The following is a 26991-nucleotide window of genomic DNA, read 5'->3' on the forward strand; positions in this document are numbered from 1 at the left end:
TGGGAAGTGTGTGCTTAGCCTGGCCTCCTGCTTGCAAGGAAATAACAGATTTCTGATTAATGTGCAAACATGCTTGTAATATGTTTTCTTCCAGATGATCATTCCAGAGTGATTTTGACCCAGATCGATGGAGTCCCACCTTCAGACTACATTAATGCGTCATATATAGATGTAAGTTCACAGTTGTCCACTGTTGGCCAAACTGCAAACTTTGACTGTGAATTACGTAAGTATTTGTCTGCTAGCATATGTTGGCATTTCATCTTTTAACTGCTCTGATATTTATTTCCATAGGGTTATAAAGAAAAGAATAAATTCATAGCAGCACAAGGTAATTTATTCTCATTTCTCTGTTCCGTACCTCTTATGGCCGAATGTATTTAATTTTAGACGTGTTTTAAAGGTTAGTTTCAGCTGCAGATGTGGCCAAATGTGAGGTGGGATTTAGAGGTTGCAGTTTAAAGGAAATTAAAGTGAGCATGAGGTAACCCACTGCCTCTAGACCCACAGATAGTGCTCTGAGTGAAGAGGCTCGTCTTCCCCCCTCCACCCCCACTTTCCTTCTCTTTCTTTTTAATCTCCTTACTCGGGGTTTGAAAAATGATGTCTCCTGATAATACAGTCTGTCTAAGCCATCTTGATATAGAAATCAGCATTTTCGCATGAGTTCTTGCGCTGTATTTAGTCACAAATTTGGGGAACTTTGTCACCACAATCCCAGACACAAAGCAATAACTGCCCCTGCCCTTCAGAAATACTCTTGTCCCGCACAGCACGATGCGCTGCTTTCAGACAGTGGTTCGTTGTGGTCACAGGTGATGTTGGACCTTGGCATGGGGGAGAGCTGCAAAGCAGAAATCCTAAATGATGCTCCTGCCGTAGCCTGCTTAAAAGAGCATTAAGAATATCTCAAGAGAGGAGGTATCTGCTAGAAATATGGATTTGAGTGCATGTGATTGTGTAAAAGAAAATAGGATTTTTTTAAGAAATATGTGGTATATTCAAAACCTGAGCAGTCTGTAGTGAACATAGATCTGGGTGGGCACGCAGGGGCAGGGGGTGTTCATGAGTACTGTGATATGCTGGTCTCCATCATCCCTCTTGAGCAGAGCTGTATTCTGTCTGCAGGACCGAAGCAAGAAACAGTTAATGATTTCTGGAGGATGATATGGGAGCAGAAGTCGGCTGTTATCGTCATGTTAACCAACCTGAAAGAAAGAAAAGAGGTAAAGAGCTTTAAGTTTGCTCTGGGATGTCTCTATGAGACCATGCTCCAAAAGCAGTTGTGGCTGCTCAGCGTCTGGCCAGTCGCCTTTCTGACCACTTCCTTCTCCTTCTTCCTTCTAGCACGTCTAAGTTTCTGCTCATAAATGCAGTTTTCATCTCCAAAATACAAATTTATATGAATTGATCTCAAGGAAAAAAAATCCGATAGCTAAGTTTGTCCTCTGTAGCCCATAGCCAAAGGCAAATTCTCGTGCCTGTGTTTTTATCTCAGCATAAAGCTGCACTTGTGGACAGGTTTGCTTAGAAATGAAGATAAAAACTCGCTTCATTTTTTCTGAGTATTAGGTTTGAAAATTCTTTCTGGCACATGCACAAAACAATTAAAAAACAAAGCTGCTGCTTTGTGAGAGTGATGCTGTTCCTTCCTGTCCCCCCATTCCTCCTCGTATGCATCTCGATCCTCCCGTTGTGTGAGACTTTCTACATGTACTGGCTGAATGCTGAGACACATGCAACAAGCGTGAAACATTTAACTTCACTCCTGCTTCACTGACTTGAGTAGCTAAATTAAAATATTAAGGAAATGTACCATCAGAAATATAAAAGATACTTTTCAGTTATTTTCTTTTCCCCTGGGGGACAGTTTGCCACACTGAGCATGCTACATCCTTATGTGAAATATATATATAAAGTCCTCAAAAACTTATGCCCAATAAAAAAAACCAACAACTTGTTTCCCCGGTGGTTGCGGGAGGGAGGAGGCTGAAGCTACCCAGTGCTGGAGAGCTGGGCTATTCTTGCCCCCAAGGGCAACCTCTCCTGCCAACGGGGAAATATGGGGATAAGCAGCAATAGCTGGCCTTGTGAAGGAGATGAGGATGTGCTTATGAGGTGTGATGTGCCATATCGCTGTGTGGAATTTGGCCTTCATACCTATTGGGTGCATTTTTTTTACAATAACAAAAAGATAATTCAGATACTGTCAGCTCACCGCAGGTATAAGGATGGGCATTCCTTGTCTGCCTCTTCACGGTGGTACTTCTGCTTTATTTTACTGCAGTTGTAGTACTGCTTGTTGAAGCTCAAATAGCAAAGGCAGTCCATAAGAAGAGCCCATTCCCAGTATGAGAAGCCAGAACTGTTAAATCTGGATGTTCCTGATGACTCCGAATGAGGACTGCCTCGCAATTCTCACCGACTACACCTAAAGCTTAAAAACAAAGAGTCAAGACATCACAGTCCCCACAGTTAGGCACCCCCTAACAAAAAAAACAAACCGAAATAAAAGCTGTTTAGGTCCGGCTAGGTTAAAAAACAACTTCAAAGCTATTTTCACCTTCTGTGCTTAAATTTAAGCATCAATAGCACTAGCAAAGTGTTAAAGCTGTATTGTGCCAGATGAGAACCTCTGCATGCTCCTATGTCTAGTTATGTACACTATTTTCAAATAACTCCATTGTTTTATGAGTGACCAACAATGAAAGCAGGCTCAGTGTTATAAAACTCACTGTATGTTTGTACAGGAAAAATGTTATCAGTATTGGCCTGACCAAGGGTGCTGGACTTATGGAAATATCCGCGTGTCAGTGGAAGATTGCATAGTTCTGGTGGACTACACCATCCGCAAGTTCTGCGTTCAGTCGGTAAGTAACAATAGTGCCCTTGCTCTTGTCTTCATTTTAATTTTGAAAGCAAATTGGTACAATGTCAAATATTTGCTTAAAAGAAATTCAGGAAATTAGTTAAGCATATTTGCAAATTAAGAAAGGTTTGGCACCTCTCCTAGGCAGGGAAGCAAGCTCTGCAGGTCAGCACGAATAGTATCCGGTACGCTTTCGTGGATTGCAAGAGGTTCTGCTCGGTTTCTTCTTGTCTGTAGCCAAGGGCCGTGGAAAGTCATTCCTTGTGACTGTCACAGAGGGAGCCCAGGAGCAGTGTCTTGACCTTTTTTGGGGCAGATTGCACAGATAAATAAATGAGTGAATTTGTGTTTGGGTATTTGGAGTAGTCTGTGGATATTAGTTGGCCAACGTCTGCCAGCGTTACAGCTTGATTTCTGTTGTGTCCTTGGTCTCCAGCACAAGTTAAAGCTTTAGATCACGAGAGAGGTGGCGGGGATGACTTTGCTTTTGTCCACAGCATGTAGCCTTGTACAGGAGCAGATTGCTAGAGATCCTCACCCCCTAAAGGGAGGGCTGCTGTGTTTGTAATGCAATGACCGCCTGCTTGAGATTGAAGACTGAAGACAGTATGGGCTGGCGAGAGGTGATAAACCATGTGTAGAACTACCCGGAGACCTCAGAGCCCCTCAAGATACGGGTGGATTCATTCAGCATTAGTTACAGATTCTGAACTGTGAAGCAGTCTCTGCTGATCTAGCGTGGAGATCACTTTGGTATGACTAGTGATTGCTGATAAGGCATTGCTGATAAAAATGCTCAGGGAAACTGTGCTCAGAAAGCAGAATGGGAAAGAAGGAACCGTACAGAGATGTACTTACTGTAGATAAGCTGAAGGGCTGGGAAGTTTAGGGATGGACCCGGCTGCCTTTCACTTGTCAGATCTCTGCTGAGTATGTGTTTGTGGGGTTTGGTTACCCATTGATGAAGACCAAGCAACCTTACAAAAACCAATTGGCTTTCTCCAGTTTGAAAGAAATGGCCTTGACCCTGGCTAACAGATGGAAAGCTTGCGAGACAGATACGCTTTCTAACCTTAAGGTTACTTTGTGATTAGTGAATGCAGGTGAAAGGATGCTGAGCTCTGCTGTCATTGCTTCTGTAGTACCTTCTTTTATTCTTGGAGAGTAGGTCAGGTCATGAACCTGTCAGTAGTTGGCCATTAGAGGTGCAGCCCTTCTTTTGTTTTTCATACGCGACCTGGCAAAAGCTGGCATGTGGCATCTCATAGCAATGCACATCCCCAGTGTTTAGACTGAATTTTATGAGTTGCATCTAAGGCTCCTAAAGAAGTGTTGTGAGGATTTTATAAATGGAAAAGGACTTAGGATTTGATCTGTTATTAACATGAATTGTGAGTCTTACTCTTTGCAACCCTGTCCTGGGATTATTCCAGTTTTCACTGCAGAGGTGCATTTTAATAATACATGGTAATTTCACCCTGTGCTTGTACTTTACATACACTGAGAACTTCTAATCCTTCAGTTAGGCTCTAAGTGTTGCAGGAATTAAAGTCATAAATAACCACAGCAGTTTGTTTGTAAATCTTTGCATGAAAAATGAAATGTCAAACTCAGAGTCTGTGTGTTCTCCACAGCTTCATGATGGTTGTAAAGCTCCGAGGCTCGTTACGCAGCTTCACTTTACCAGCTGGCCTGATTTTGGGGTGCCTTTCACACCTATTGGGATGCTGAAATTCCTGAAAAAAGTCAAAACGTTGAATCCTGCCCATGCTGGACCAATCGTGGTTCACTGTAGGTATGTATGTGCTCTTCCAGCCGTTCTCTTAGCTTGGCCTGGAGTTACATGTATAATATCAGGTTAAATTTTAATCCTCTGTTCATAGGCTGCGAAGTTTGTGTGTCTGTGTATGTGTGTGTATATATATTTACTTACATATTTATATTTGTATGTGTAAAGGGCAATAATATGCTGAGCTTTTTGAGAGCCCAGGGTAAAAACGATTTCAAAAGATCTCTCTTTGCTGTAACTTCAATACTCAAACAGAAGTTGTTGTTTTGTTTTGGGTTTTTTTATCCATGAGTGATATCCAGTGTTTGGTAAAAATATGCTCTCTGTCAGAAAAACAGACTTGTAATACAAATCTGTGACCTTTGCCACTAAGTGCTCCTCTGAGAATTCATCCCCCACTTCTCCCACAATAAAATTGCAGTTTGCTATGTAAATTATCCATTAAATGCCTGGAAAGTTTTGAATAAAGACTTGCATTTAAGAGACTTAAATGCTGCAATTTTAGAAATGTACTACATACCAATACAGAACATATTCCCACTCTTTCGGTCACATACACATGAATGTCCTGCTATTAAAAGCTTGTGCTAAACTTTTTGAATTCTTATGTTAATGAAACCACAAACAAACTCCAAATCAGTTTTAAGAGTGTAATTGCAATCTCTATAGCAACTGTAAGCTCACAACTGAGCAAGAAGTGTCTTTTCAGGAGCAATTATCATAGCGAGGTTAGAATAAAATGACAAGAATAGCAGCTTTGTCTTTACGGGTCTTGTTTTTAAGGAAATGGTTGTAGATTCATGTATTTGTTTCTTTTTCTCTTGCTCATATCAGACATCTAGACTCTTAAGAGTCCTTGAAGTGTGCACTATTGAAAAAGAGCATGTTTGTCCTGACCAAGCCAGCCTTTTTGTTTCTTCGTTTCCATCCAGATCTTGCCTTGCTAGGATTCATCTTCTCTCCCAGGTGTCATACGTAAGAGGCTTAAAGAAAAGCATTAAATGGAAAAAGAAGATTTTAATAGTCTCACATAGTATTGCCTTTGAGAAACCCACAATATTTTTATAGCCTTTTGCCATGATGTTCTGTGGAGACTCATACCGGGCTTGACCTTTATTTTGCACCAGCAGGAAATTCTGTACTTAGTTTAATCAGCAGAAATAGAGACAAAATAAAGGAAAATATAAAATATCTTAATAAAAATCTGCAGAGATTTAAATATAATGGTCCAACGGAACGCAGTAACACTGTTATGTGTCAGTGCTGGGGGCTAGTGCAGTGCTTCAGCCTGCATTAGAAATAAAGAACGCGAGAGGTAACAATTTCCGTTACAGTTCAGGATATGACACTATTGAATTGTTGAAAAAAGGAAAGGGAAACTCATCGATAGTGAGTAACCATCCATATTTAGTGAGCTTTTATAAAAATACCACCCGGTCATTCTGATGAAAACTGCTCAGTCAGAATCTTTCAGAAATTAATAAAACACTATTTTATTATTTGGAGGTAAAGAAGAGCAGATAAAACGGGTGGGGGAAAAGCAGGATTTTCTGCCAATTCTTTTTTTCCAGAAGTTTTCAGAAATACATTTTTCCAGTGAGCAGAGAGCTACGTTGAGGAGTAGCTGAGTAAGCGATACCCTAGAGTACGTTAAGGATGGGTAAAATCAGGGAACTTCCCAGGCAAATGTCAAGGCTGGTGAAATTACCAGCTTTAGCAGGAACATGGAAGGGATCATATCTGTAAAGGAAAGGGAAGTGAGGAAGATGAGCGTGGGGCTCCGTGGGTGAAAACTCACAGGACTGAGGAACGAAGGTCAAGTGTGAAGTGGCGATGAGCGACCCATGGTCAGAGGTGGTTTCCAGGAGGTGTCAGGACGAGGAAAATCTCTGTCAGCTGAGAGTCGAGACGGTAGGACTCGAGGCGGACTCGTCCGCAGTGGCAGAGGTCAAACATGAATGAAAGGAAGCGAGAGGGCAGGGAGCCATGGCCAGCGTGGGCTGGAAGCTGCGGTGGCCCGTGGTCAATGGCCAAGGGCACCGGCGGGTGGGAGCGTTGGAGCGGGACGTGGCTGGGCGAGGAGAGAGGGGAGCCTGCCAAACCGATGGTGAAACGCAAAGGGATTTGGAGGCAGAAGGTGACAGTGGGCTCGTTCACCGCAAAGAAGTTGCGTGACGTTTTGGTGGAGGGCTGTGGTACTCGTGGGTCTGCTCGTCTCCATCGTCCCCCCGGACCTCTGGAATAGGAGGGCTCGGGGGCTTTGCTTTCAAACACATGGCGTTCTCTGTTAAAAGTGTGTGTGTGTACATATGAGCTAAGTCATATTACTTATGCAATCATTTTTTTTTCTGGTGGTACTTAAAACCTTATGTTTCCTTCCTGAAAATTGATCTGTATCTTTGAGCACACCGGGGTGAGGGGGGGAGAGATTTTTGTCGTGTTTCGGAAGGTGTTTGCGGACATTACAGCAGTTGCTGTACAAAGTAAGCTAACAGAAGGTTAAAGGAGAGCTATTAATGCCCAGCACAGGATGCCATGCCCTTTTCCTCTGAAAGGAAGAGCTGAAAGTCGCGGGAGTAGCGTAATTTATAATGATCGTGCTCCCTCTTGTGGCTCTTGAAGGCTATTAAAAAAGAAAAAAAAATCGTTTGGGATGGCAGCATTAGGAAGTGTAGAACTTGTAACAAGTAGTTGTTATCTAAGTAGCATGCAACAGCAACCATGCAGAAAAGAGCTAAAAATTAAGAAAAAATATTTAAAATTTCATCTTAGACTGAATTATTATAGCTGGTCAAGCACAATTCTTTTCCAACCTTCTTTTCTAATATAATGCTGATGTCATCATTTCTGAGCTGTTAAGAGGTGACTTTTTATGTTAAAAACTCACACAACTTTTTTTTTTTGCTATCACTGTTAAAATAAAAAAATGAAATTTTATGTTTCAGTCCAGTATAAATGGCATAAGTTCTACCTGTGTCATTGCTGTAGCAATTCCTGTAATTCAGTTGATCTTTTTTGTTTGTTCGTTTTTGTTTCCTTTTCAAGCGCTGGTGTGGGTCGCACAGGGACATTTATTGTTATAGATGCCATAATAGACATGATGCATGCGGAACAGAAAGTTGATGTTTTTGAATTTGTTTCAAGAATCCGTAATCAGCGTCCGCAGATGGTTCAGACTGACGTAAGTGGACTTTAATCAGTTGAAAGTACAACTTTTCACAGTCAAAGAAGAACATGCTTCTGTGCTTCTACTCTGATATGCATCCCAGTATGTCCCATTCTGTTGCCCACCTGGATAATTGGAAAATGAACAAAGCCCAGTAGAAGGATGGCATTGGGGAATAAGATGGAGGCATGTTAGGGCTGTGAAAACTGCTGTAAGGCGTGTTATCTTTAAGTATCATGTCCAGGTTTCCCCATGCACATGAGAGTGGAAGTTTAGAGAATGTGAGCGATGTAACAGGAAAACTCTGTTTTAGCTTAAGGTATGTTTTGATAATTAGTAGATTGTAGACCAAATGAGATAGATGAAAGTGCCAGAATTTGTAGTTTCACTTCCTTGCTTTACAGTATGCTTATCTGCCTCTTTGTTCATTCCAGATGCAATACTCCTTCATTTATCAAGCCTTACTTGAATACTACCTCTACGGTGACACGGAGCTAGATGTGTCATCCTTAGAAAAACATCTACAAACATCACATAACGCGGCGCCAAACCTCGTCAAAATAGGACTAGAAGAAGAATTTAAAGTAAGTATGAAAGTCCTTTGCCAAAGGATTTCTAAGCGTGGAAACATTTAAGCCAAAAAGATACTTCAAAAGCAGGAAAAGTGTAACCTTAAAAGAAAAGGTCCATCAAAACGGAGCTACTTGTTTTATTTTGTGCTTGCTGTAAATGAATCCTGCAGAGTCAGTGAATGGGCCTTGCTTAACATCCTGTTCTGCAAATGCTCATTCAAAGCTACGTCCTTTTACGGCCCTTTTCCTATATGCTTTCTGTTTGTTTATAAAAGAAAAATGGAATTACTCTTTTGGTCTGGTGCTAGATGCCAGATCAGATAATGCTGGAAGAGGGAGCTGGATTAAGTGCATCTAATTTGCATCTCAGTGGGATTGTTAACTCAGTGATGACTGACAGCAGAAAGAATTGCAGAGAATTTACACATCTAGTGCTCAATATCCAGACCTGTCAGGAAGGAAAAGGAAAAAAAAAAAAAAAGCATTTCTGTTTAGTGGAGAAACCCCAAATGCAGAAAGCAACCACACTGGCTGTTTGTGATCATTGTTTAAAATAGATTTTATTGTCCGGAGGAAATAGTTAGAACTTTTGTGTAACTTTTGCTGTGCTAAAATATTTATTCTATATATAGGTTTGAAGCATTAAATGACATACAGGTGTTAACTGGAGTTCTCCCTTTCCTTTAAAGGATTAATTTGATCAGAAATTGGGAACTGGGAAAACAAAATTATGTAAAAATAAGTCTGACGATATAGCAACAAGTTAAAAAATTGAAAGTATTGGTCTGTCTGAGGGAAGGAAGCAAATGAAAGCATCAAATATTCTACTCTTTCCAGAATTCCTAAGTTTGTTTTTGCTGTCCCCTGTGCCAGCAAGGCTGCATTAAAGTGCCGAGAGTAATGCTTAGTTCTGCTGTGTATTCTGAAAAGCACTTAGATGGCCCAGGAGCGCTGAGCCCTCCTACGCCAAAAAAAAAGAGTAGAGCTATGTTGTAACCAGTATGAGAGCCTTGACATAAAGTCTATGAATGCAGTATTACAGAGTAGCTGAAAAGTGATTTCTCAGAGGGTAGGGTTGTTCTGTTTTCTAATAGTTTGTTGCCGGTATTAGAGATTTTACTAGAATTGAGATGTGCTTCTGAAACTCAGTACCTGGCAAATACATGCCTGAAAATCTGCTTGGCGTTTGAAAATTAAGTGAATTTTAATTTAAATTGAATTGATATTAAATAGTTGCTGAAATGCAACTGTGTAACTATGATTGTCTTCTGGTAAGTCTCACCCCGGCAGAAGCAGCTTATTATTGTTGTGTTACCTTGCAGGTGTGTAATCTATACTATAAAAAAATTGTTGGGGCAAGAGCATTGTTTGTCTTCTGTGCCCTGGGAATGCTGTCAGCACAAACTGAATAAACAATAAGGAATATTGGTCCCTTCAGTAGCAAAATCTTGAAGATGTATAGAGCCAACTTGCAGGATTTGGTGCACAGCAGTCCATAAACTCATGCAACCTTGTTGTGCCAGAAACAGGGTGCTGTGCCACAGGGAAAGCACAGTCCAGGACTAAAGGACCAGAGTTTTAATACTCTGAACAGGATTGTAATAATAGTAACATGAATGAAATTAATATGAATATGAAATCAGTTCACGTTTTGACCATAAAGGAAGTGAAGTCAATAAAAGAGGGGGTTTTTCAGTACTTGAGAACAACGTGGAAATGAAAAGCCTGTTCCTGCAGTGCCTGGCTGGCTGGAGTGCCTGTTGGGAAAGCTCCTGATCGGGGGCTGCCGCTGCGGGAGACCAACGGTGGTCGGTCTGCTGGTCAGTCTGCCTCCGCTTATGGAAAGGCTGGCAAGAAAAAATTAAAACTAATTCAATAAAATGGTACACAGACCTTTTTATTAAAAGGTATTCTCAAAAGTGGTTTATTTTATGGAACTAAATTTCCAAATGTCAAATTTAAGAAACACTTTTTCAAAGGGAATGGGTACTCTGTGCTTCTGAAAGCCATGTTCAGATGGTCCAAAAGTGTCTTAAGAAAAAAAAAAACACCACACAGACCCAAAATGTTAAAAACTGGTCTCATTTTACAACCCTTAAACTTTATTGATATGCCTTGGGAGTATGTTCAGATTCTGAAATATTTATCAGTATGAAAAAAAATACATGACTATTATTCTTAATTCATTTTTGTAGACAGGACAATGAAGTGGCTTTTGTGAAAAGTCAGTCTCACTTTGACTGTGTTAGTGTTTTGTACCTGATAAAGACACTTAGGAACCCTCTGAGTACAGGATATGGTGAGCGAGAACTGCTTCTGTTCCAATGGGTTCTCATCCTCTTTTGTGTGTTTTATTACAGAAGTTGACAAACGTTCGAATAATGAAAGAAAACATGAGAACTGGCAATCTTCCAGCAAATATGAAGAAAGCTAGAGTCATCCAGATTATACCATGTAAGAGATCAACTTTTTATATATAGAAACAAGTGCTATGAATACCCAGTTATCCCAAGTCTGTTGTGAGTACGCATACTGTATCTATATGTTGACAACAACTCAGCTTATTTCAGAATACAGCTCTGTTGGGATCACTCAAGGGTAGAGATCCTGCCTGGATTTGGAAACTGGAATTCTGCAAGAGAAAAAGTTTTAACTCCTCTACCTGTGAAATTCAAATTCTTTCAAAACCTGTTGTACTGTCCACAGTGGTAGTTTTGCTTCATTTTTAGCTAGAACATGTTTTTTTTGTGTGTTTCCATTAGCCATCCCCTTGGTTTTGTTGTCCTCTCTGCAGGCATGTCTGCTCTGCAGTTTCTAGAGACCTTACTGATACAAACAGCACTATCCTCTCCTTTTAAATGTAATGCCCTTATGAAGTGTCTGCAAAGAATTTAATGAATTTTTACTTGATCGGTGTAAAATATATTACGATCAGGTATATTTCAAGACTGAATTAAACAATTCAGCAGTCTCACCTTTTAAACCAACGTATTTTCTGAGTGATTCCTTGCATGGTCTGGAGCAGCACTGTCACATCTGCACCTGAAAATGAAAGTTTCAGACCTTGCTGGCCGTATCCTGTGTGAAAGGAAAAACAACAGCAGAAAAACTTGTGCCCTCCTCCACACACTTACTAAATCCTGGCTAAGATCTTTGAGACGCTCTTTGGCTTTCAGAGAAAAGATTTTGTTAGTTTTGTTCTTTCACAAATGTAATAGCAGAGCAGTCAGCACACAGTTAGCAAAAGTAAGACTAGACTTTTTTTCTTTTTTCCAGATGATTTTAATAGAGTGATTCTGTCGATGAAAAGAGGGCAAGAGTATACAGACTACATCAATGCTTCCTTCATAGATGTATGTATGAAAAATTTCAATGTATTTATATTGCAAGACAGATATTTTGCTGTTGCTGATAAGTCTTTTTAGAGAGAAACACAATCAACTTGGCTTATGAAGAACGTTAGCTTTTTTGTTTGGGTTTGGCTTATGAGAGTTTCCAAATGCATTTCTTATCTGGTGTTTTCAATTTCAGTTTAAATGGTCATGTAATTTAAATATTCTTCTTGTTGTTAGATTTATAGACTAAGGCTTTTATTAAATCCTAACGAACAGGCAGCAAAACAAATTAGTTATACAACTAACATCCAACAGTTCCATTATCTGTGTTCAGGTTAACTGATGTAAACATGTGCTTGTCTGAGGAAAGGGAAAAGAAAAGTCTGTATTTAGCACAGGGAAAGGCTGTCACAGTATTTGGGAACCAGGGTTTACCTGGGCAGACCTGCATTAATTCCTAACTTTCTTCCCAGCTTCCTGTTGGAACCTGGGCAACACCTTCCGCTGTGTCTTGTTTTTATTTAAATATGAGAATTAATTATATCCTTAAGCAGTAAAACCCCATTAGTGATTGAGGATTGTGGATACTACAGCTGTGATGATCACATCAGTATGTAAATAGAACTGTAGCTCAAAAATTGAGTTAAATGTTAATTCTGTAGTAAAGCTAATTGCTGCAGTTGTTATAATCTCCTTGTGAAATCCTTTCAGTTACCTTTTTTTATCGCAAAATTTTCATCCCTTCAGCCATGACTGTAAAAAGTCATAAAATACAACTCAGGATTGTGAATTTGGGGGATTTTTTCCTGCGTTTCTGGCAACGAGCAGGAATGGGGTGGGCTCAGCATCACCAGGTTTGCAGTACCCATCATGTTATCGAGCAGCGGGGCTGATGGGAAGCACCAGTTGAAGTGGCGATCTCCTCTCCCACCATCGCCTTCCGTCACTTCTGCTCGCATGTCGCGACATAAGCGGATCCTGCTCTTTCTCCGCAGGGCTATCGCCAGAAGGATTACTTCATTGCCACCCAGGGACCGCTTCCGCACACGGTGGAGGATTTCTGGCGGATGGTGTGGGAATGGAAGTGCCACACCATTGTTATGCTCACAGAAGTTCAAGAGAGGGAGCAGGTATGTGTCCTGCGGCTGCCAGCTCCAGAGCGAAGCAGTTGCTCTGTAAACTGTGGGCATTAATATTAGATAAACTATTTGTTGCCTACAAATTCTAACGATACGAGATTTTTTGCCTTACCTAAAAGGAGCTCTTGTTTCACTATTTGGTGTGGGCCGATGTTGCTGCTTTTGCTTGAATTGTCAGAAAACCCAGCAAAACTACTGAAAATTATGGTTTGTGAAAGGGCCCAGTTCACATTAAAAGCACAGAATTTATAGGGATGCCTGACACGGAACAGTGGTTTGGGATTTGGGAACAGATGGACACAGCTTGTGTGCAAACTTCCCTCCCTGTTCTGCCAGTATAAGCTCCAGTGGCTTATTCTGAACCTCCCCTAGTACATCGTTAATTAATTAAGTCCTGTATACCTCCATGTGCTGCAGTTTGAAGATTCAGGGTTCAACGCTGCAACCAGGGTGTTGTAGTGCTGTGAAATGTGTTTTGTTGGTGGTGTTGGGAGGCAACATTGCGTTGCTTTCAGGAGTTACTTCTTTTATTCTAATCTGTTTTAAAGGCCGTATTTGCCATCTATGACTCCAAAGCCCTTTTCATCTTAACAGTTTATATTATAGAAATGTTTTATTACTGTATTCTTGGTTAGTAGCCTTTTCATTACAAAGTGTTTAGAACGCGTTTATTATGCTGTATGTCACCTCCTATATCAGAGATTCATGACAGTGTAGGTAAGTGGAAAAAATGTCAAGGAATGTTTACAGTTCTCTTTCACTTTTGCAGGAAAAGTGCTGCCAGTACTGGCCATCAGAGGGCTCTGTAACTCATGGAGAGATAACTGTAGAAATAAAGAATGACAGTCTGTTAGATGCCATAAGCGTAAGGGACTTCATAGTTACGTACAATCAGGTACTGGTTTTAAATTACATGAGGGTTTGGGGGTTTTTTTTGCATTTGAAGGCATTTGCAAGTATGATTATGTAACTTAAATGCTGGAATTTCTCTCTAAAGATAAATGTGGTTAATCAACATCCAGCATTGTATCAGTCAAGAGGGAGCTTATACGAAACATTTTTGCCTAAAGTCCCATGAAAATTCTGGTCAGTGAAACATGTCGTTGATCGAAGTTGGATGTGGGTTTTAGGGTTTTTTATGTTTTGTTGTTGCTGCTATTCTTTTATTTTCTACCATCTCCCACATATCTATAAAAGAAAAATTGATTCAAGATTTTTAAATCCTATGAAGCATTTTACAGCACATGTACTTGCCTCTGCCTACCAGCTCTTCCTTTATGTTTCTCTGCTACAGGCATGATCTACTCAAAACCTGGTTTTGATCTTTTGGGCGTGCATCTCCTCACTCACTGCATCATTTCTTTAGGACCTGATTTGCATTGCTGTTTTTGGAGAAAAAAATAAAAGAGAAAAAAATTTGCTTGCAGTTGAGAATATCATTCATTTAACTACTTACTGCACTGCAAATAATTTAGGCACATGCAAAGCAAAAGGACTAAAATTTAAAAGTACTCTGTATTTCCTTATGAAGGAGGGTGGTGGATTAGGCATGAATACACACCGTGCTTCGCAAAGCAGAGAGTCCTTGTCAATGTGTTGACTTAGGTCACATTACAAGTATTTAAAACTCAAGTAACAGCATTTTAGGTAATATCCAAGCAGCAACATTTTTGCACTACAATCCAGCATCGTTAGAAGTGTTTGCTGCTGCAGATCTAAGAAATCTGAGAAACTTTTGTATTATGCCCGAGTCCCGCTAGACTACATCAATGTTATTTGAAGCAATATTATGTTAAAAGATCTCTTGCAGAGCTGGGAGGAAGGAGGACTGACCAAGCCTTTTTCCTCGTAATGGTGGCATCTTCCAGGCTTCCAGTACAAAGCAGCGTCCTGAGACTCCCCATCAAACTCATTCACCAGATGTCCCCTATGGTGGACACGTTGAAAGCACCTGGCATCACCAGAGACCTCGTGTTTTCAACTCTCTGTGACTTGCAAGAGTTAATGACATGTAGTAAAATTGCCAGAATATTAATGTTGCATCCACACGCTATTATAATGCAGTCATGGGAAGCAGCAAGCACAAATTTCAGGATAGTTAAAATGAAGAGCCTTTGTGCATCCAAACCTGTCTGGAGCTAACTGCGTTAGCATGGTATTAATACCTATTTGAACTTTCAGTGTGCTTTTAATCAGCAAGGATAAAGACAAGGCAAATAATCGTTAAGTTTCAAAGTAGCAGGTAGTGTTGTGCAAAGACGAGTGCGTTTCATGAATTGGGTTGTTTTACTGGCACTTTGCATTTGGCCTGTGCACAATGAAAGCTTTCAACCATTGGCACTCAGGATGAATAATCTTTAAGTGTGTCCTTAGCAATACCCAGATGAAACCGCTGTGCAAATCAAAAGGAAAATTATAGGGGTGAATTATCAGCATAGCGGATGGGGAATTTAGAAGCAGAACTGTCAGGTCTGCAGGACCAGTATGTTACGGACCAGGTTGCAAATAGCCCCGTCTACTACAGCGGTACAAAATTTAACGCTACAAATGTTTAAGGTAAGAAGCATGTTTCCATTTTGATGTAACAGCTGGATAAATCTGGTGGTTTTTTCCTGCATGCAGGGTAACCAGGAGAAGCAAAGCAGGCTTGTTCGGCAGTTCCATTTCCACGGGTGGCCAGAAATTGGGATTCCTGCAGAAGGAAAAGGGATGATCGACCTGATTGCGGCTGTCCAAAAGCAGCAGCAGCAAACAGGCAATCACCCGATTACCGTGCACTGCAGGTAAGACTCGCCTCTTCTTCCCACCATTAGCTAAGGAACCAGCTTGCTTTCTCTCCAGGCTGGTTGTTTTTATGGCAGTTTTCCTTCAGGAGAGAGCAGACTGTGTCCTTTAAAAAAATACATTAAAATTAAGAAATGAGAGAAGAAGAGAGGAAAAAAGAAAATCTAGTATTGCATAAAGGATTTTGACTTGTCTTTGGCTGAATTAGCAAAGTGAATACCTTAATGGTAGCCTTAATGGCTGGGGGTAAACAAATGCATTATTAACTTGGGGTGTTGTAGTCTTGCACCTGAGTTTTGCTAAATGCTGTGATTAAGAAAGTAAAGCTGTAGGTTTATTGTAGTGATGTGTAGTACACCCCACTAATATAGAGCCCAAATGTTCTATCAAGATCAAAATGCTGTTGGTTTTTACAAACTATCAGAAGAATAGAATATATCCCTAATCTAAGCTGAAGGCAAAGTCTACTCCTGTCCTTGAAAGCAGAGAGAAAACAGTATTTACATTAATGCTAAGAGGTAGCTTGTGTATGACTTGACTTGATACATGATAACTAGAATATATTTGTCCTATGCCAGGTTTTCACTTTTTGGTTTTGTTTTTTTTTAATTGTACGTTTTGATTACAGCAACTTTTTTTTTTTTTTTTTAATGTATACATTGGGCTTTTCCTCTGTTTTTTCAAATCATATTTTTCAGACTGCGGGGTTTTTTATCAGTGTTTTAAACTTGTCTTTTCTCTTTCTGTACTACATCTGCTGATTTAAAAAAAAAAAAAAAGTAGTAGCAGTGAAACTAGTATTCTGCCTTTTCCTAATTCAGAAGTCATCCCTTGCTTTTAAACTATTTTAAATTTTATAAATCAGTAAAGTTTTTCCTGTCTGGTCAATACAAAGTCAAGCTCACAGTACACAGGGACAGGGTCAGCAGGCTTTCAGAGCCCCCAGAAGAGAAGTTCCTATGTTTTGGTTGTTTTTTTTTTTAAATAAGAAGCTATTAACTTGGAGAGGTCACCCTTTGACAAGAACCTCTTTCCTGCTGTGGCCTTCTTGGACCCGTTCTGGGAGATGTACTGAGTGACTCCCAGCTGCCCTTACCCAGTGTGAGAGTTTTCAGAGGCCACATCCCTCCGTACTCTGCTCACGTAAGACCTTCTGCAATGGAGTCTCTCTTGCAGTTGAAGCTCGCAGGCTTAAGCACAACATAAAAACCAATCATTGTTTTATCTCCGATTGCCCTGAAAATCAGTTATTTAATTCATTCTAATTACTGACCTTTTACATCTTTTCCTTTTGGGTGTGTTGTACAAGATAAACTGGTTTTGCGGGACCACTGGTCATATTCTAGCAATACACGGAGGTCAAGTTCCTGGCATCTTTTTAGCTAAAACCATCAGTTATATTAATTCTGATATTTTCTCTACCTGTCTGTGATCCCACTATTGAGAATGCTTGTCACCTACGCTGTGATAGAGACCCCTTACGACTGCCTACTGTGTGGATAAGCTTCCCCAACCTTTTGTCAGTGAGCTAGATAATATGATGCTGCTTCTGGATTTTTCCTGCATTTCAGAGAATATCCATTTGCTTTTGAATGAGTGACTGATTATTTTTTTCTTCTGGAAAAAAAAAAAAGCTATATTGATTTATGTGATGCTTAAATTGTTCTTGTAGCATTATCTACATGGAAGTACACTCACTGACCATTTGGAAGTATTTTGATAGAAGAACCTGTCTGCTTGCTCTACTAGAGTTAGAAGTAGGAATGGGCATATTACAGCTGTTCTCTGCAGCATATACTGACTTTTATTTTGCTCTGATTTGAGTTTCAAAGGTGCTGTCTCAGTCTCTGAGAACTATGGTTTGTGTTTGGCTGCCTGCAACGTCACCTGTATTTTTCATGCGCTGCTGAAAGCAAAGAGATCTTGAGAACTTGAGCCAGGACTCGGATTTGTTGTGTTTTGGGACATGATCTTGTACCAATGCATATTCATTGCTAAAACTCTGTCCTCCTTGCTTCGGAAGTGTTTTGCTCTTTGCTGTTTTCATACATTTTCCCGAGGGGACTGTGGGTTCTCCCACCCCGTGGTGGCTGCACTTGAGGGCGATGATGACATTTTGTGTTTGATTCTGCAATTTGGCAGATTTTAACAGCCACTTCTTGCTAGAGAGTTAAAATTCTGAATAATTAAAAGTGGGTAAAATATCAGGGAGTTCTAGCTGGTAAAATAAGAGATAAAAACTACTGTCTTTGGTATGCACAAATTAGATGCGCAAGAACTATCTGAGGTATATATTGCTTCTGCTTTTTCAAGCTTTTAGACCTGAAGCCTCTTTGGAGGCTTAGCTTAATCATTTGGCATGCATTTCACCTAGTGTTTGTTTTTTTTTAATCTACTGCAATCATTTTAAAATGTATTAAACAAGAAAATAAAACCCAAACCACACAAGGTATTCTAGGATTTTTAACCCAGTCCCGACTGGGGCAGCCTGTACATCACAGCTTTTGAGTTACTTGAACTTCTCCGTGAAGTCGTACTAGAGTCTTCAAATATAAATGAATGTAACCTTATGAATAAGTAAACACATTTCAAGTCTGAGACTGATTTCTCAGAGTGTTCACATGAACCTGTGAAAACTTCTGTTCATTTTTTCCAACCATTTACAAACAGTTTAAGGAGCTGCTAAAAAAGATAATTCTTAACTAGAATCAAGACATAACCCTAAATAGTTTAGAAGGCTTTTCCTCACTGAGTTGCCAACAGAACTGAAAGACAATCTGTTCTAAATCCTAACTCCCTTCTCTTCCAGCGTGTGTCTGCAGCTGCCTTCTGTTTAGTTCGTGGCTACCCACGCTTTTTCTCTCTTCACTATCTCCTCCTTTCCGCGCCCTAATAAACTATGCAAGGCTGCTGTGTTATTTAGAGATACCTTACTTCTGTCTTTTGCCCAGTCTTTGCCCATTCTGCGTGTCCTTTGCCCTTGAACTTTCTGTCTCAAGAAATGAAGTTTGAGTTAAATTTAAAAGTTACCTTTCTTAACTGTTTTTTTTTTGAGGGAATTGCAGAAAGAGAAGCAAGTATGCAAAGAGTAGTGCTGTGTTCCCATGAGACAATACATATTTTCTCCTGCATTTCAAATGCAGTTTAGTTTTCCATGCATCCATACTAAAAATTCTTAAATTAATTAAAAACCCCCAACTTGTATGGGCTTTAAGGATTTGCTAAAAGCTTGTTTTCAGAAGAAAAAAGGAGAGTGAGCCTAGCACAAGCATTAAAAATGGAGTGCAAAGCAATGCATATCTCCCTCTTCCTAGGCATAAATGAATAAGCAACGTGTGTGATGATGTGTGTGTACAGGTTTACTTTATGTCTTCACATCCTCATCTTTTGATAGTTGCAGACCTATGCCAAAATGCATCACTCATGGGTTACTCTAGAAACCACAGATGGCTACTAGAGATTAACTAATTACAAATAAATCTGAACCCTTTTCGATTTTGTATTTGTCTTTAATCTGATAAAAGTAATTGTCTAAAGGGAATGACACCTCTAATACCTTGTACCTGTTCATTTTTCCTCCAACAAGACTTTTAATGTATCCAGCTGAGGATACACGCATCTGCACTTTATCTTTTCATAAGGCTTGTGCTTATCAGATTTTTGTTGTATTTGATAGAAATAAGGTAGAAGCAATGACAGGTGATTACAATTCACCTACTTTTGGTTAAAACCCATGAAAATTTTAAATTTAATAAATTTTGTGTTCATCCTTATTCAGCAATCAGTGAACCTTCCACTCCATCTTAGCACTGATTGCCAATATCCCAATCCCATCCTGGTTTTAGTAACTATTCCCTATCAAAGCTATTGGCTTTCAAGTGCACAACCACTGTTTTGGTGTCAAGTAGTTCCTTATTAGTGCGATTGGGCGAGAGAAAGAAATCTCTTTTTTTTTTTTTTTTTTCTCTAGAGTTAAGCAAGCATAATAAATCAGATAATAATTACTGAAATATATTTTGGTTCCACAGAATTGTGATCTGAAACAGATGTAAGGACAAAATACTGAGTCAAACATACTGAAACAAAAGAAACTACAGTTACTTTGGAGTACATTATGTTGCTTATTGTAGTCAAGACAGAGGCAGAACAGTTGATTTTAGTTTCTTGTGTGTACTATAGCCTCATATGTAGTCTTGCTTTAGTTTGTCCTTATATTAATACATGTGTTTAAGATCCTAAGAGTCATTAAAATCATTACAGTTGCATAGGACATTTTCCATCAAACTGCTTTGGAGGAGGAGGAGTAATAATAATAATAATAATGCTTTTGTATCTGTCCACCACGCAGAAGTATAAATCACAACCTAATAGAAAAATGTGGGTTTGGTCGCACAGTGCTTCTTTGCATTATAACCAAGTTTTGCAACTGAAAGTCTAGAGATTGTGTTCCCCCCCATCAAGATTAAAACCCAAAGCAGAGTGTGGGAGCACCGAAAGTTGTCTTTGTTGAAAGCAAATGCAGATTTGAGTAAGCAGCTTTGCCAGTTCATTATTTGAGTCCCAGGCTTTGGCTGAGGGGGTCCATGTGCTGCCGCAGCCAGCTCAGGATCTCCTGCTTGTGTACAGAAGCTGTCACTAACGAGCCTTTATTCGTTCCAGCCTGGCTCCGAGTTAATTTCCATTAATTCTGGCTCCCTTCTAGCATAGCTGAGGTGACAAAATAAGCAAAAAAAAACCTGAGTAGAAGTTGGCTAATAGTAGTATTTGGCTATTCTATATCACTATTATTTCTCTTCTAACATTTTTATCCTACTGTATGGTAAGCAAATGTGTTTATGTTGCAGTGCTGGCGCTGGAAGAACAGGTACCTTCATAGCACTCAGCAATATTCTGGAACGAGTGAAGGCTGAAGGGCTCTTAGATGTATTTCAAGCTGTGAAGAGCTTAAGACTGCAAAGGCCACATATGGTGCAAACACTGGTATGATATTTAACGATCTGGATCTTTGTCAAAGGATGTATGTTTGTAAATATTCTGTGGGAGGAGAACAAAGGATTTTTTTTGAGGTTGAAATAAATTATATATCATTGGTATGTATGTACAAGGTATTATCAGAAATCTGTATTTTTACAGAATTTTTTTTTAACAGCATTTCTAAAAATACAACTTGGTTAAACATTCTGCATCTTTTAGGAACTGGAGGCAGGTAAACCAAAATCTTCTGAGTGTTGCAGATGATAAAACATATGAAGTAAATGCCTTTGAAGCTGTGTATCAGTTGTTCTTTCTAACCTTAAAATGTCTGCGCTTAAACTGGCTTGCAGTTAGTCACTGAAAGGGAGAAATGTCTTTGACTTCTTTACGGTCACCTACAAGTAATATGTGAAGCTTGGTCCAGACACTTCTCCCTATTGAATAAGGTTTTTTTGAGACTTATGTTTTTGGAACATATATAAAAGTGCTGGTATTTTGTATTTTGATAGCAGCTTCCATCCGGTAATTTGAAACTTCTTTAGAAACAATTATCTCAAAACACCTTTTTCAGGTAGGTGTTTTGTCCACACTACAGATAGGAAGAAAGGGGTTGAAGAAGTAGAACTGGGTTGTCCAGGGTTATGCTGAGACAGGGATGAAATATTTCTTTTGGGGTTCTGGCTCTGTGATTTAATAATGTTAGTTAAGGGTATAATTGCCACAGATATTCCCAGCTGAGCCTGCAGAAAGGCTTCTGCTAAACTCTGCTTTCCAGAATGAGTGAATTCAGATGCCAATTCCATTTATTATCAGTGTTGTTACAGATTTTGTAATCCAGCAAATCATGTCGAAGGCGTTTCAGCATGCCTAGAAGATCAGGATGTTGTCATGGGGGGGAAACGAGAGAGACATGAGTTCGGATCGCTTAAAGAATCACCTCCAATTGTATTAGCAATAGGAAAATTATTTAATAGAAATTTATATAGAACTGCGACTTCACAGAATTCAATGACAAGGTTCACTCTATTACTTAGTACATGGATGAAATGCACTCAGGAAAATGAAGTTAAAATCAGACTAAACTTAGGTATATAGAGACCGTATAGGGTAAAAGGAAATATTACAAAGAAAAATCAAGTTAGAATTGATTTCGTGCGATTTGTGCAAAGGTTGGGAATGTGGAAAAGTAGGGGAGACCCTCCCGTTGAGTCACGAGGTTCGGAGAAGACCCCCTTGCTTTCTAAACTCCTGTTGGAGTCTAGGTGCGGCTGGATCGGCTCCTAGTCCCAGACTTGGGCAACGGTTTATATCTAAAGGGATTATGAGTATAACAGCAGCCTAAAATTTATTCAGAGTTGAATGGAATTCACGACAGTAACTGAAGTATAAATTTGAAAGTAGTAACTTATAATATGCTTGCTATAATATGCTTATCGTAGCCTTTTCAGGTTAGTACATTGAAAGATACACAAACCAGAGAGTAAAAGAGAGTAAAAGAGGTCTACCTGTTAAAAATTCCCCTCGATGTCAGTGAAAAGATTCACTTCAAATGATTCGGCATCTTTCTCAACGGGTGAAGGGCTGAGCTTCAAGGAGTGGAGAGAATCAGCCCAGGCCGTGTCAGCTTTTGGCAACAGACCTCCGATTTTCACAAACCGTCCGGTTTGGGAGCTCCGAGAGGCGTCCCGCTCGGAGGGAGGTGCTGGTCGCAGCCCGCTGCGGTCTGGGAGAGCTCAAAGGGCCTCGCTCAGCACCGCTGCTTATAGGTTCAGGAGATGATTGACCTTAGTCATCAGCAAACTGCTGGCACCCCAGCGGCGCTGGAAAATTCCGAGGCTGCCTGCAAAGAGCGTGAGACGCAGAACGGGATGCTCCGAGATGGCCAGGGGAGGGCTGTAACGTCTCAAGGTTGTTATGAGAACGGGCTGCGGGTGGTGATGAGAACTGGCTATCGCCGTCCCGTCCCCCGCCTCCGCCGGGCAGCAGGAGTCCTTGAGACGCGCGGCGTATCTCCCTGCCTCGGCTGGGTCGGAGCTCCTGGCACGGCCAAGGGTCGCTGGACCGCCCCACTCACTGCACTTATGCTAAGGGCTAGCGAGCCGTCCCGAGTTCCTAAATCAGCCTGGAAAGGGGGAAGAAATGCACCACCGCATTCCACCCTGTGACAAAAGTCAATCCATCTCCCTCTCACGGAGTGGCGGTGTGGTCGCCTCTTGCCTCCGTGACTATAAACAGATCAATGCCGTGTTCCAATTGTAATTTGAGGGAAATTTTTTGTAGGTTTGCTTAATTCTAAATGTTTGATAGATATAACTAAGGAATCTTATATATGCGAGGACGTTTCTGTGACAGTGATGTTTGTCTGACTGTCCTCCACATTCTAATACATAGAACAAAGTTTAACAACAATCATAATATAACAGAAATGAGTAAAATTATCACAGGCTGTAATGTTCGATTGAAAGTTCTTGTTGTTGTCAGTTACCTTCCGAATAAGTTATCCCACCAGTGTTGTTCTCCATCTCTCTTCACTCTTTCCAGGGTATGGTGTATGTTTTCTGCATCATGACGGACAGTCATTAGGGTTTTTTTGTCCATTGTCTCAAATTCGTGTTAGCAACTGATTCAGGTCATCCTGTTGTAGCAGTTTTCTCACCAATGTAAGATTCATTCCAATGGGGGTAGGCAGTAAGTCATGGTAAGCTGTGTAGTTTGATTGTAGCAATTAAGTCCTGACAGGAGCTGAGTAGTTAAAATCGCATCCTACAATTTTCATAAAATTACAAACACAGATATTTGAGTGATTACATATCTCCATGGTGGTATTGTCTATAAGTATAGCATCATGAAGGGTTCTCATACAAACGCATCTGTTTCCAACATACATAAGTACAGTTTCAGGAGTTTCATCAGGATGTATTTCAAAATGACAAACATTTTGTTCAGTGTCAAGACAAACGTCTTGAGCCTTAATGGTATTACTTTCGCAAATGAATCCCTGGTATTCCCGTACAAAGCATGCATCTATATCAATAGTTTGCCATTTGTTTTCTTTTCGTAGGGCCCATAGTCTATGTTTCATCAGATAGAGTATAGTTCCAGGGTGATTTGATCCCAGCGCAATGATTAGATGTATACCAAAGCATTGCGTGTTGTCAAAACAAAAGCTGTGGCTTTACTGGTGGTATGGTCATAAGTGAAATTGCTTAGATGCCAGTATTATGAATGTGAGGAGACAGTTTGAGGGGGGGCTGTGTTGGTAAATTTGGTTGTTTGATTTCAATCCTGAATTGAAGGCCTAGGTCAGAATGAGAGTTGAAGTCTGTCCACAAACACATTATATGTGCTGAATGAGATAGAGTAAAAATATACCAACATACGTGTTTAAAAGGACAGGTATGTATGCTGTGTCTTCCCTTGGTGTAGTTTACAATAATGTATAAAGCTGATGTCGTACATCTAGTGTGATTTTCAATTCAGCATCCTCTTGAAATGGTATCTCCCTTAGCTCTTTTTAAAGATGGAATTAGTTGATTTTCATTTTTTCCTTTAATCATCTATTCCTGTCCGCAAAAGGTGTTGTTAGAATCATAGAATTGTTTGGGTTGGAAAAGACCTTAAGATCATCGAGTCCAACTGTCAACCCAACACCCCCATCCCCTCGTCCAAATCATTGATAAAGCTATTAAACAGAACTGGCCCCAGTACTGAGCCCTGAGGAACACCACTTGTGACCTGCCACCAACTGGATTTAACTCCATTCACCACAACCCTCTGGGCCTGTCCATCCAGCCAGGTTTGCCTTATTTTCTGGTGTCATTCCAATGCTTCCATTATAATTTAGTAGGGCATGGGCCTAAGGGTCTCGTGTCTGGACCAAAGGGATTATACTTATCCTAATTAAGAGAAAAACTGAGAGCAAACTGGGGATAAACGGCCATAGTTGTTGCTCTCCATACAGATCCATTTTCTCCTGAAAAAGAAAAGAAAGAAAAGTTTCGGTGGGGAAGGCCGAACGGGTTACCCCTTTATGATGAATTTGGAAATTTTCCTGTGTCCTTCAGTCATTTGCATTTCATCTGCTACTCCTCCCAGGTATGCACACCATTCCCTGAGGGTGGTTTTTGGTGCAATTCCTTCTGGGAGAGGAGCTCCTTTTAGGATTGTATCTAGCAGATTAAATGGCCTTCTAGTCTGAACAGGTTGTCCCTGGTGCATTTTCTCAACTCATTTTACTGCTCGGGTTAGAGACAAAAGTCCTTTTTCTCACTCAGAGTGTCTCTGCTCCGTTTCTTTAAATGCAGTTGAGCTAAACAGTAAAGGTCTCTTAGGTCCGTTAGGACCAGTTTAAAACAGATTACAATAAGTACCATGTTCTGCAAAACGCTGTTCTGCTATAACAGGATCGTGGGGGTGAATCGGTCCCAGTGATTGGTATGTTTTTAATTCCTGTATTAAGGTTTCAGCTGCCTCTTTGTGTTCTGAGTTCCATTGCCATGGTTTTCCCTTTTGTAAAAGTGAGTAAAGTGGGCAAGCAATGACAGAAAATCCAGGTACGTGTTTTTTCCAGTACCCTAAAGTACCCGTGAGTTGTTGTAGTTCTTTCCTGGATTGGGGCGTTTGTAACTGTTCTATTTTATTTTACTTAGGGTGTCTGGTGGAATCGCTGCACTACGTGCAATCCACCAGGTACCTAAAAATTTTACCTCTCTGCCTGGCCTTTGGCATTTCTCAGGTGGGATCTCAACCTCTGCTCTGTGTGGTGGCTGTCGCCCTGCTGCTGCTGCTTCCCTCAGTGTCTCAGGGGAAGTACCCCTGATTAGAATATCGTCTATATATTAGTATAGTCCCACATCCTGGGGGAGTGACGCCGTTTGTAAAAGTTCTGCAAGTGCAGCATGAGCGATTGCGGGAGAATGTTTATATCCCTGGGGGAGCCTGTTAAAAGTGTATTGTACACCTTCCAAAGTGAAAGCAAATTTCTCTTTGTCTTTTTCCTGTAAGAGGACCATGAAGAACATGTCCTTCACATCTGATGTCGTCATGCAGGGGTGTGCAGCTGCTTGCGAAGTAGCTGTTAAGTTTGCAACGTTTGCTACAGCAGCTGTTAGCAGGGCTGTACTGGTGTTCAAGCGCCAATAATCAATTGTTAAATGCCTTACGGACTGGCCAGAAGAGTGAATTATATGGGGAATGAGTTCTAGAGATGATTTGTCTTTTCTCTAAATCTGTTATTACCTCTGAAATTCCGTTCCGTGCTGCAGCAGAAATCGGGTATTGCGGCACATTAGCAATCTTTCCATTGGGAAGCGCAGGGGCTGTGTGGAATCCTGGTTTTTGTCAGGGTTGGAGTTTGAACGGAATGACCACACGCTACCGTCCGGCAAGTGCCAGGCTCGGCCGTTCAAAACATCAAAGCCTAAAATACTTTCTTTGTGAGTCTTGATAGCAAAGTGAGTAGATAACACAGGCTTCTTGCCCGGGAGCCATAAATTTACTTTTGCGGTTTGGCACAGAACACTTGCTCCATTTACTCCAGTGATTTTAACTCTTTGCTGTCTGGGTCGTACACCCAGCTTCTCAGCATCATGTTGTGTTAAGATTGAAATTTGTGCTCCCGTATCTATTAGGAATGTCACTAATTGTTGTCGAGGACCAGTTGGAATCAAAATGTATGGGCCATTGTTATAAATCTGTTGATAAGATTCCACTTGCCGGACCGACAGACCCAGTCGTCATCCGAGTGCTACTAGTTTTTTGTTTCCGAATCTTTGGGAGAAAAAGGGGTATTACTCCCTCTTGGAGGAGGAGTCGGTGTCTGAGTGTTCGGAGCATTTCCTTTCTGAGTATCATCATTACGTTTCTGAAATGCACGAATTAGACTCTGAATAGCACTGGCACTTTGCCTTTGAATTGCAATTCTAGGGATACCTAGTGACAACGCTTGATTGTATAATTCTCTCCATCTCTGAGTTCTGGATTGATGATCAGTGGGTTCCTGTACTGGGGGGTTATCTTGGATTGATTGTTTAGGTTGCCTAACATTACGACTTGTCTTTTTGGTTTCATCAGATAGATTATCCCACCCCATTTTGCGCCCCTGATTTATGATGTCATGCATCAGTGTAGCCCAGGTAGGGAGATTTCTTTGCACTAAGGCCTCTTCCTTGTTGTCAGCGGCTTCTCTTATGGCCAAAAGGGGATTAAAGTCTGCGTCTCTCCTGATTTCATCTCTTTTTACAATGAGGTAGGGTTTTGGCATAGCAGGATCTCCCTTAATTAGAGGCTTTAGCATGTCAGGATCCACAGTTCCTGGTATGGGAACATTAAGAGGGGCACATTCGTTCACGGCCTGGATAGCGG

At 40.6% G+C, this 26991-nt stretch overlaps 1 protein-coding gene across 6 annotated transcripts in view; it reads left to right on the forward strand.

Annotated features, from left to right (window-relative positions):
* Nucleotides 1-26991, forward strand: part of PTPRE (protein tyrosine phosphatase receptor type E) — a 118974-nt gene that overhangs the window by 85973 nt on the left and 6010 nt on the right. For all 6 annotated transcript variants that reach the window (XM_075026613.1, XM_075026614.1, XM_075026612.1 and 3 more), the window contains 13 exons: nucleotides 95-171; nucleotides 295-331; nucleotides 1129-1226; nucleotides 2751-2870; nucleotides 4504-4664; nucleotides 7704-7839; nucleotides 8259-8408; nucleotides 10757-10850; nucleotides 11673-11749; nucleotides 12727-12861; nucleotides 13640-13765; nucleotides 15493-15653; nucleotides 20499-20634. In XM_075026613.1, coding sequence (XP_074882714.1) covers nucleotides 95-171; nucleotides 295-331; nucleotides 1129-1226; nucleotides 2751-2870; nucleotides 4504-4664; nucleotides 7704-7839; nucleotides 8259-8408; nucleotides 10757-10850; nucleotides 11673-11749; nucleotides 12727-12861; nucleotides 13640-13765; nucleotides 15493-15653; nucleotides 20499-20634 — 1508 coding nt within the window. The remainder of the gene's footprint in view (nucleotides 1-94; nucleotides 172-294; nucleotides 332-1128; nucleotides 1227-2750; nucleotides 2871-4503; nucleotides 4665-7703; nucleotides 7840-8258; nucleotides 8409-10756; nucleotides 10851-11672; nucleotides 11750-12726; nucleotides 12862-13639; nucleotides 13766-15492; nucleotides 15654-20498; nucleotides 20635-26991) is intronic.

This window comes from Buteo buteo, chromosome 4, assembly GCF_964188355.1.
Source record: "Buteo buteo chromosome 4, bButBut1.hap1.1, whole genome shotgun sequence".
Taxonomy (NCBI): Eukaryota; Metazoa; Chordata; class Aves; order Accipitriformes; family Accipitridae; genus Buteo; species Buteo buteo.